This window comes from Gallinula chloropus (genome assembly GCF_964237585.1).
Source record: "Gallinula chloropus genome assembly, chromosome: 21".
NCBI classification, from domain to species: Eukaryota; Metazoa; Chordata; class Aves; order Gruiformes; family Rallidae; genus Gallinula; species Gallinula chloropus.
In genome coordinates this window covers 9,995,761-10,005,990 of record NC_140106.1, presented here as the reverse complement: position 1 = coordinate 10,005,990, position 10,230 = coordinate 9,995,761, and the positions used below count along the sequence as shown (strand labels likewise).

The window sequence follows — 10,230 nt, the reverse complement described above, 5'->3', positions numbered from 1 at the left end:
GGGGTACTCAGCCATAAACTCAGGTCCTCTTTGGGTTACAGCTGTGCCAACTGAATGCATGACCAGACCTGGCTGCTTTGCACTGCCAGGTAAACTGGCTTACTAACAGGTTGTCACAAACCTGCTGCAGTTTATCTGGAAGATGTTCAGGGTAGGCTTCCATCCATTCTCATTCAGGCATCTAGACTCTAGAAATCCAACTGTGTGAGTGTTGTCTCTTTGCTTGTAGGTAAGAGAAAGGGGTATGGCCTCACACTCCTTATCTGGTGCCAGTGCCAGAGACAGCTTGGGTGATGTCTATACCATGTCAAGGCTTATCCTCAAATCTGTCCCTTTTCACACCTAGGGAAACCCCACCCTGTTACCTTGTGCAGGTCAGTACAGGAGGAAAACCACATTATTTCTCCCTTAGACTTTGAAACAGAAGTTTAGAGTAAAACGTGGGTCACACTTTGTGACTGGTTTCTGCTTTCTGTGACATAGGCAGCTCCCTGACTGCTCCTCACTCCTGATGCTGCCTGTGCTAGAAATACACAGCTCTGGCTGAAATGCCTAGTCCTAATGTTCAACACTAATAATGTTCAACAATAATATACTCCATGTAATAAACCTCTTCTTCCAAGGGGTGTTGATAAGAATTTCCATTTTTAGCCGAGGGCAAATGAACCATTCAGCCTTTATTCGTTGCTGTTGCAATTGAAGAAGGAGCAGAAGCTATTTTTTTAACTTTTCCTGTAAATATTGCATTAATGAAGACAGATGGGTCAGCAGTATAAACAAAAACTCTCTCTCAGGCTAGTTTTCTTCTGGCTTTGTTTCCCAATATAGTAAGCAAAGCACCACTATCCCATCCTATTACCGTTCCCATCCTATTAACAGCGTTTCAACTCCAAATCTTGAACTGGGTTATAAGGAAGTTTAAACTAACATGGGCTGTAGATTTTCAAATGCTTGGAGCAGATGTTTAAGTGCCAGGAAATCTTCCTTGTTTTTTTCCCCCCCTTAAAAAAAAAAACCCAGTATTTTGCTGGGATTTGGCTCAGTGTGCTCCAGAGAAACTACTTAACTGACCCTCTCCCATTGTGCTGTAGGTAAACCAGGCATCAAACTGGCTGTTAAAAAATGTGGGAGCCATTGGTATTACTGAAGTGCTGGGAGTTCTGCTTTGCTTTGCTCTCTGAGCTGTGTAAGAAGTGCAGTGCAGTCACTGGAGCTTGGGAGAAGGTGGGAATAGGTTTTGACTGCTGCTTTGGCTGATGGCTGCTTTGGGAGGTGATTTTTCCTCGGTTTTAGGGAGGCTGATCTTCATGCCTTTAGCTCCAGATTTGCTGCTCTCCTGGCAAGGCCCACTGGCTTTGGAAAGAGGTCTGTGTCCACAACAGTCAGGAATTATTTTTCCCATGAGGAGTGACATTCAGAACCCTCCAGACAAGCCAGCACCAGGCACTGCTAGGGAGAGGGGTGCCCTGCTTTCCTGCCAGAACAGCTCTGCCCCTGGTGCCCAGGTTCCACAGACCACCCCAAATAGCCAGTCTGCCCAGAGTAAGGGGACTGGCATAGCTGGGGCAACAGTGGCAGAAAAAGCCACACTGAGCTGGCAAGCTTTAATGCTCAAAAAGCTGGGATCAGCTATACAGAGCACCATAGTGTGAGCCTGGACTTCAGGGATCACACCCAAGACAGAGCAAGAAAGCTTTGGGGAGAAATCTATTGAGAGGAATTCCAGCCCATGAGCAGAGAGCTGAGAGATACTGATCGTTAGGGGAACCTCAAACTCCAAGTGCTTTGTGAAATCTGGCATTGGTGCTGAGTGTTTGCACAGGAGACTCAGCTGTCAGGATTCCTTCAAAGGCCAAGAAATGAGTAAGGTGTCTGAAGCTCATGCTCTTCTGGAGAAGCAATCCAAGACCAAAGCCCTTCCCTCAACTCCCTCACTGATATGTTATGCAGGTTTTCCCTCTGTTTGTATCATCTGTTTCTGCTCCCACCCCTTTGCCCACCCTCCCTATTGAGGCTGCAAGCACTGCTTGCCCAGCAAAAAAGGGGCTTCACATCTGCTTATGCTGCTTCTACATATTCAGAGAGCAACAGGTGACCCCCCCAAGATCCAACTGATAGTGATGGTGAGACAGGGTTGCTGCCTCCTTTAGTTTCATGCAGTAATTCAGAGACAGATGGATAGGTGAACGGATGGACAGATGGAAGCTGCCATACCAAAGCCATATTTCCCCAAACCTTTCTAAAATTGGTTTGTGCTTTTAAGATTTGGCACACATGTGCTAACATGTTGATACAAAATAGATCAGAAATGAAAGGAAAATCAATGCACACTACTATTTAATGTGAAAAATAAATTCTTTTAGAAACAGAAGTCACAGTACTAATGGGAAGGAAGGAAGGAAGGAGGGAGGAAAGGAAAGGAAAGGAAAGGAAAGGAAAGGAAAGGAAAGGAAAGGAAAGGAAAGGAAAGGAAAGGAAAGGAAAGGAAAGGAAAGGAAAGGAAAGGAAAGGAAAGGAAAGGAAAGGAAAGGAAAGGAAAGGAAAGGAAAGGAAAGGAAAGGAAAGGAAAGGAAAGGAAAGGAAAGGAAAGGAAAGGAAAGGAAAGGAAAGGAAAGGAAAGGAGGAAGGAAGATTAAAACATGCAGTGAAATACTTTTTCAGGGACTTGTTGCTGACATTACTAGCACTTACAGCTTGGTAGCCCTGGCTCTTGTTATGCACTCACCATATTATTTGTGTCATATCTCTACAGACAAGTGTATTTAAAACCAAGTACTTCTGAGTTTGCAGAAACAACCACAATTTGCTACTCAAGGAAAGCAATTTATAAAATAACTGCCCTACTATTTTTTTGGTGCTATTTTGCCTGATCTCTGCCATCTAACTCCAGGAACATTCAGCCAATGTCTCTGCATAATTATATTCTAAAGCTAAGGTAAAAGTAAGGTAAGCTTTCTCATAAAGCAAGCATGCAATCCTTGCAGACACACGTTAGGAAAGGAAATCCCATTCTCAATAGTTTGAATCTCAGGTTATGAACAGCATAGGTGCAGCTGAAGGAATTGGGAAATGCTGAATTTTCTCCCAGCACATCTCATGTTTTACAGGTTTGAACCCCAAATTCTGCCTGAAATCCTCTTCAACAAGCAATACAGTCCTTGTTTCTTTATAAAGAAAAGTTACTAATAGCCAGAGACTGGCTGCCCACTAATTCTAAAAAGCTAGCATTGCTATTTTTTCTGATCTTGTAAAAATTCACACGTGCAGGTTTCCTAACTGATGAGAGAGACATGCCTACTCACATTGCATCAGGCTGTGACACACTCCACACTATCTGCTCTATTACAACAAATCTCTGGCAATAAGAGAGTGCAAAGGCAGCCACTCTGCTTTGCTGTGTGGTCACTTGAACATTTGTAGTGATTATGGGCGATTAGAGTTGGTTGTTTATTATTTTTAAGGCTGTTGAGCAATGTTAACACCGTTCAGTGAAGGGCAGTGGTGCAAAAGGCACGCTGGTCAGATCACTGCCACGGGACCGGTCGCAGAAAAGACATGATAAAAGCCAATGTCAGATTATCTCCCTAATGCTGGATTATCACTCCTAACAAGGTGAATGGTTTGTCTTGGCAAATGGCTTCATAAGAATTGTGGATAGTTTTGAAAGGGTCTGTGTGGTCACACTTCAACCGTTGGCTGCTGCAGTTCATGTCAGCAGAGAGAAATATCACACCTCTTATGAATTCTTCTAACGTGCCATTGAGCACAGATTGCAGTGCAGCTCAAGGGAAAGGTCTGAGCACGGTGTCAGTCACTCCCAGGGGGAGATCTGCAACAGAGCCCCATGTGCACCCACTATCTGGAAACACACAGCACGAGTGGAGACTGCACAGCTCTGCAATAAACTACATGGCTGACCACTTACAGCAAGAGCAGCTGTACATTGGACAAGACCAGAATGCTGTTAAAATCACTGCACTGAGCAAACAGTTCCACAAGCAAGCCAGGTACCTGTGGTATACAGTATTTACAGATATCTAGAGGAGGAAAAAATCAGCAACCTCAGTCTGTGCAGCACAAGTCAACAGAGAGATTCCATGTAAAATAGGATCGGTACAAGGTTTTATCCAAGTGGGATTACACACAACCACAAAAATAAACCATTCTGTATTCTACATTATTTTACAAAGGCAGGCAGTCAATAAATAGGTCAATAAATTATGGGAAGCACAGAAGAGTATGTGTGAAAATAAGTGAAAACAGCCTTAGTTGGTGCACAATAAAGTCTGTTGTGTTCGTTCCCATGAAGTGTTGGAGTGATTCTTTCAAAGACCCTTATCACTCCCAGGGAAGATAACTTTCCCTTAAAAGTGTAAAGCAGATGCAGGGGCAGTAGGCTCTGGGTACAGGCTCTGGTACAGGCTAAAAGAATCAACGTCACTTACACTTTCCCAAGAATCTGACAAATTTGCAGCTTAGTATAAATAAAGTGACGGGTCTATTGTTTCTCAGCTCTGACACCTTCTTATCATCAGGACTTGCTGCAGAAGAGTGGAGAAAACAAGGCATGTGACTCCATCGTGTATAGTTTAAGTGGGGAGGCAATATCTTTATGAATTGACAACTTCAGCACATATATAAAGGCAAGATCCTCTCTACCTAGCTGGCACAAAGGGGTTTCCTTTTCTGTCTAGCTCTAAGCAGACTAAATGCAATACTACCTATACTACCTGGCCACTGGAACTGATTATGTAGCTGTATTGCATGTCATTTACTGGACTGGGGAGGGGGACTGGTTTTGTAGTTGGTATAAACAGGTACAGTTTCTAAGGTTAAGAAAATTCACTGCACTGATTTCTGCCACCTAAAGCTCTGGCCCTTGGGAGACAACACAAGGCTATTGCAACAAAGCCAGCGCTGCTTTACACAGGGTGATAACCATGCACAGGGGGAATTTCTTGCTGTGCACGTCAGAGCACTGGAAAGACTGGCACTGCTCCTGGGCCCACTGCTTTCCTAAGAAAGATGGGAAAGGGAATGGGTCCTTCCTGCTCCAGAAATCATCCCTGTCAGTTACCTTTAACTGAGTCAGGGAAAGATTAAAGAAAGGATTAAGAAAGAAAAATGTCTCACACCTTGTTGTGCCTTAGTGATTTAGGAGCTTGAGGATTATCAGGACCAAATATCCACAAAGGTAAAAAAAATCATCAGAGCATGTAAATGTTTTACAAAAAAAGCCCCAAACCCCTAAACAATCTAGGTGTGTATTGCCCATGGTTCCCCTATCTTGAATAGCTCTGGAAATCCCTATAGATGCCAATCAGCATTTATAAAGTACAAAAATATGCCTTTATTTCTGGGAATTTGGGTGTGCCCCTGTGGCATGAAGAGTCCTCCCAAGCAATCCAGTGATCTACTATGCCCTGATAGGAAGAGAGCCTCGGGCAGCAGCGAAGAACAGCAAGAAGCAAGCAACAGAACAAAATATACATTCCCTACAGTCGCACGACTTGCCCATTCCCCATTACAGGAAACACACAATTATCTGTACATGCCTCATTAAATAACCTTATTAAATAGGAAATCTGAAATGTACAAATTTACAGACTGAATCATTAAATACCTCCCCTGCGCATTCCCCTGTGCATGCGTTCCCTGCTACTATCTGCATCCACACTCTGATACCACCATGCCTTCGTATTTGAACTTGTAGGTGACCACCCCTGCATCTAAGTAGAGAATAGAGATGGGATCAAGTTTGGTGGGCACACAGCAGGCCTTGGAGGCTTTCTGGGGATTCTTCAGGTGAACCAAAGTCTGGACAATGGCATGTTTAGTTGGCGTGACGTGCTCCGTTAAGGGGTAGGCACACACTCCGTGGCACTCATAGGCTTCGTAGCCTGCCGGGGCGATGATCCAGGAATCCCAGCCAATCTCCTTGAAATCTATGTAGAGTGGGGTCTTTTTGCAGTAGTTGCCTTTGGCATTCCTCCGGATCCGGGCAGTAGAGTCGTAAATGATGTTGGAACGCATCTGGAGCAAGGCCTCCTCACCAGGCTGGCCGTGGAAATTGCCAACCTCCAGGTTCTCCAAGTCCAGGAGCTGCTCATGATCTATCATTTCATTCAGCTCTTGCTTCTCCTCTTTTTTGTCATTGCTTTGGTCATCAGAGAACACAATCAACAGGGGCACATGCTTAGCCTCAGAGTTGATGTCGATGTCGAGTTTTCCCTCTCCGTTCTGCTCCTCCCCTTCCCTGCTCTCTATGTGAACTTCCAGCCGGTGGGTGGTCAGCCCTGCCCTCCGCCAACGCCTGATGGCTTCGGTGACCTCGAAGCTCTCCCACTCACTGCTGGTGCCATAGATCTGCCTGGATGCCAGTGCCACCATCTTTCTCTCTTCTCCTACCCCCATATGGTCATTTTCTAGCACTTCAAAAATAGTGACCTTACGGTCAAGCCCATCATAGAGCATTTGGTCCCGCTCCACCAAGGTGTAGAGCCTCAGCTCTGCCATGGTGATTTCTTCATGGTGAGGGATGGAAACATTGAACAGAAGAGGGTATTTCCGAATTCCTGTAACACCAATAGGGTGGGAAGCCAAGTCTGGAAAGGACAAAGATCACATATTTTAGAAGGGTCAATACATCCAACAACACATGCACTGAAGTTTGTCTCACATGCTTTGCATTGCATGGTTTCAGTCAAACAGTTCCAGGAGAGGGTTGTCTCTCTGGCATCATTGCCCAAAGTTGTACTTGTTAAAATGGCACAACTTTATCTTAGATGTCTAAGGACAGCAAGATCCTAGACATGATAACAACCATAAACCTGGATTTATAGCTGCTTCTTCTATCCCCACACCTTCCAGGGACTTCTGTGTCACCTGGCAGGATTACAGCATAAAAATACCTTGCCTACTACCAAAACAAGATCATCTCTAGGTTGCTGAAAAGCAACTATTTAAGAAATGAGGGAAAAGATTCATCAGTGTAGGAAAGGAATGGTATGGCACTGGGGGGAACATGGGATGAACGACATATAAACTGCATGTGCAAGACCAGCAGGCTGTATCAATGCTTGCTTAGTGTTTCTGTGCTAGCAAGTATTCCCTGCTGCTGAAACATCCCTCAGAATCTGAAAGGGCCAAACACTTTGGGAGGAAAAGTTGCTTCAGAAGATGTAAAGACTCCTGGTTAGGAAGAGCAGGTGGTGAACATCCAGCATGAACCACCAGTCACCAGAGATCCTGCCACAGGCTCAACGGGCTTCAAGGGAGCAAACAGCTGTACTCAGCCAGGCACTTTTGGCAGCTTTAGTCAATAAAACATAAGAAGTACATAATATCTGCTTGTCAGTCAGGCTGTCTGTCCTATCTGCATTGTTTGTTTATACACAGGCAATATGCATCTCTTCACACAATGCAGGGATCTTAGCTAAGGGCTGTGTATTTGCTGCTGAATGGCTGCACCATTTCCTTGTAACCCCAAAGACAGATGAGGACATGGGGACTGCAGGTAACATTTCTGCAAAGGGAAACTACTTGCACCCAATTACCATCTCCATCTTTGACTTCTCCAATTCTGTAGCAAAATGACACTGATAAAGCTGCAAGTATTGGCCATGCTCCACCAGTGCACTTAAGCAAGCAGTTAACCTCAGCACAAGACTTCTCCTACTTAATTTCAGCTTTGAGGTTGAGGCAGCTGCCTTTTTCTTTCTTTTTTTTCTTTCCCATTTTGCACTTCCATCTGTTCATAAATTTAAAAAAAGGGGAAAAAAAAAGGGGGAAAAAAAAAACCCAAAGAGGGGTGACTCTGCTTTTATTTCTCTGCCTGCCAGTTGATACAAAGGTGGGAGCTGAATATGCTCCGCACAGCGCAGGGGTAGGAGCAGACTTTGTAAGCTGAAAGACAAGCTCATGATGATAATGAAACCATGGTTAGTACCCATTCTCAGCAGGTAGGTGAACAAAAAAGTTCCCTGATCTGTTTCTGCAGTGCTGATCATTGCAAGTAATTAATTTCTGTATCAAAGGAGCTCTTTGTTTTGAAACGCATGGGTCTCAGTCACACAGAAGTTCAAGGTGCAGAACATATTAATCTCACTGCCTGCATTTATGAAACTGTCTTAATACCAACAGTCTCACTCCTGCTGTTTTGGATGGGGAGAGGTGAAAGAAACACTGCAACAACAGAAAGTTAAGCCAAGTTTACCCCATCTGGTGCAGAACTGCAGTGATGTAACAGGGATCGAACATCACGGTTACGGAAAGGCTCAGAACTGCAAACACTGCTGTATCACTGGCAAAAGGTCTGTCTGTTCCATTTTCAATGCTGCAAACCTCAAATAATTTTGCTGTTGCCAGTGGAATGATTTCATATTTATGCCACTAAGCCACACTGCATTTTATTCTTCAATATACTGTATTTGGCAATTTTTACCCCATTATTTTTTCCTTAATAGTGCAAAATTTATGCTGATGAGCAGTGACAGGCAGGACGGTTCAGCTGTTCACCAGTGGGTGCAACTGCTTTGCCATCAACCTTTCAATAAACTTCTCCACACTGGAGAAAAGAACATGTTAAGAAGCTTTAAGCCACAGTTTAGTGCCTTTTCAAACTAGAAATACATTGCTGGTAAAGAGTGCCCAGGCCTGGCAGAAGCACAGAGAACAGAGCTTTTGGATTCTCGCATCGTACTGCGTTGCAAATCTGGAATACCTTGGATGAGCCTCTCCTTAAAGTTCATCACTTTGAAATTGCAAATCTTAGGAAAAAGTAAAAGTTACTTCTATACTTCATTAATTAGAATAACAAAGGTGAGAGAAGCCCCATGGCAGTTTGAATAGCTGAGTGTATTCCCGAGTAGTTAAAAGGAATCAAGGCACTTGCGTTTGGCAAGTGGAACAATCGGTATTTGGAAACAATTAGTTGAAAACCATTTTTGTCATAAAACCTGTCTTGGTACAAATAGGTATTGACAAAATATTGAGTGTTGGCACTGAAACAGTATCTTGTCCTCACAGAACCAAAAGGAAATGCTGAAGCAGATACTTATAGGGAAGCTCCCGGTAAGTTAGAAGTTAGGCTTCTTCAGCTTTATGTTTTATCCTATTTTTAAAATAGGAAATATTCTAGTCCTGCAAAGGGAAATCTAAGAGTGCAAGAATTCTGCTTCACATAGTTCCGGGTATTTGCCAGACTACGCTCAGACAGCAGAGGAAGAAAACGTTGCAGAAAGCCATCTCTGATTAAGCTCAGAATAGGGAAATACTGCACCCTTGCATAGCGAGTACAAACGTTTCTTGCCTTAGTTTAAATATTACTTCAGGTATTAATTTGAAAGACCAATCATGTAATTGCCAATGATGCGCATCATTATGGGGGTAATGAAAATGCCGCACCCGAATTATACTTGGTGTTGCCCACGCATTAAAGAAACATCTTCTTCCCCCAAAACTTTACAGTCTCAACTCTTTACAGCCAGGACAAGGGATCGATCCCACAGGAAGCGGGACCTGGGTAACGCTGGTACAAGCAGTGTCACTGCCTATTTCTAACTCCATCCTCACTGAGAGGCCTCTGTTGCCCTCGTGCAGCCCACGCTCCGCACCTGGTAAATACATTTCACATTGACTATAGGTGTGCTCATTCCTATTTTCTTCTCCTAGTGACACACATATCTTACCTTCATTTTTGAAGCTCCTAATTATGTTTGCGGATGGCATGGATGTCCTATCAGTGGCAAACCTGTTGTACAGCTCTAGCATGTACTCTGGTGGATCCACCTTGGCCGTTTCATGCAGGGGAATGTCAGAGAGGTTCAGTGTCTTCAAAAACTCGTTTTTCATATTCTGAAGCAGCGTGTTGAAATCAACACCATCCTGCTCGGAGAAAATCTCGTCGAAAAGAGGCATGTCTTCCTCCAAGGAAGAGTGCTCCAAGCTCAGGATGGGACTGCAAGTGGCAAGGTGAACCAAGAGACAGAGGACAGCCCACAGCTGGATGACTACAGAATCCATGGCTTCGCTCTAGACTCCAACCACACTCAACAAGCTCTAGCTCTCCTGTGGGCTAAGTGGCGGTTTTATCCGCTGGGTTGTATGCGGCTTGTGTCACAGAGAGTTGACAAGTTTGGAAGCTCTTGTCTTGAAACTTGTGATTTGCTCTGTCTGCTTCCCCCTTCCCCCTCCCCAAAAGCAGGTCTCGGTAATTGGATATGGGTTGCT

General features: G+C 44.2%; 1 protein-coding gene across 1 annotated transcript; it reads right to left on the bottom strand.

Annotated features, from left to right (window-relative positions):
* Window positions 1-5,661: 5,661 nt before the first annotated feature.
* Window positions 5,662-10,023, bottom strand: BMP10 (bone morphogenetic protein 10; the record flags this gene model as incomplete). Its single annotated transcript, XM_084273960.1, has 2 exons — window positions 5,662-6,605; window positions 9,690-10,023. The coding sequence occupies 2 exons, from the start codon at window positions 10,021-10,023 to the stop codon at window positions 5,662-5,664; spliced, it is 1,278 nt and encodes a 425-aa protein (XP_084130086.1).
* Between the last annotated feature and the right edge of the window lie 207 nt (window positions 10,024-10,230).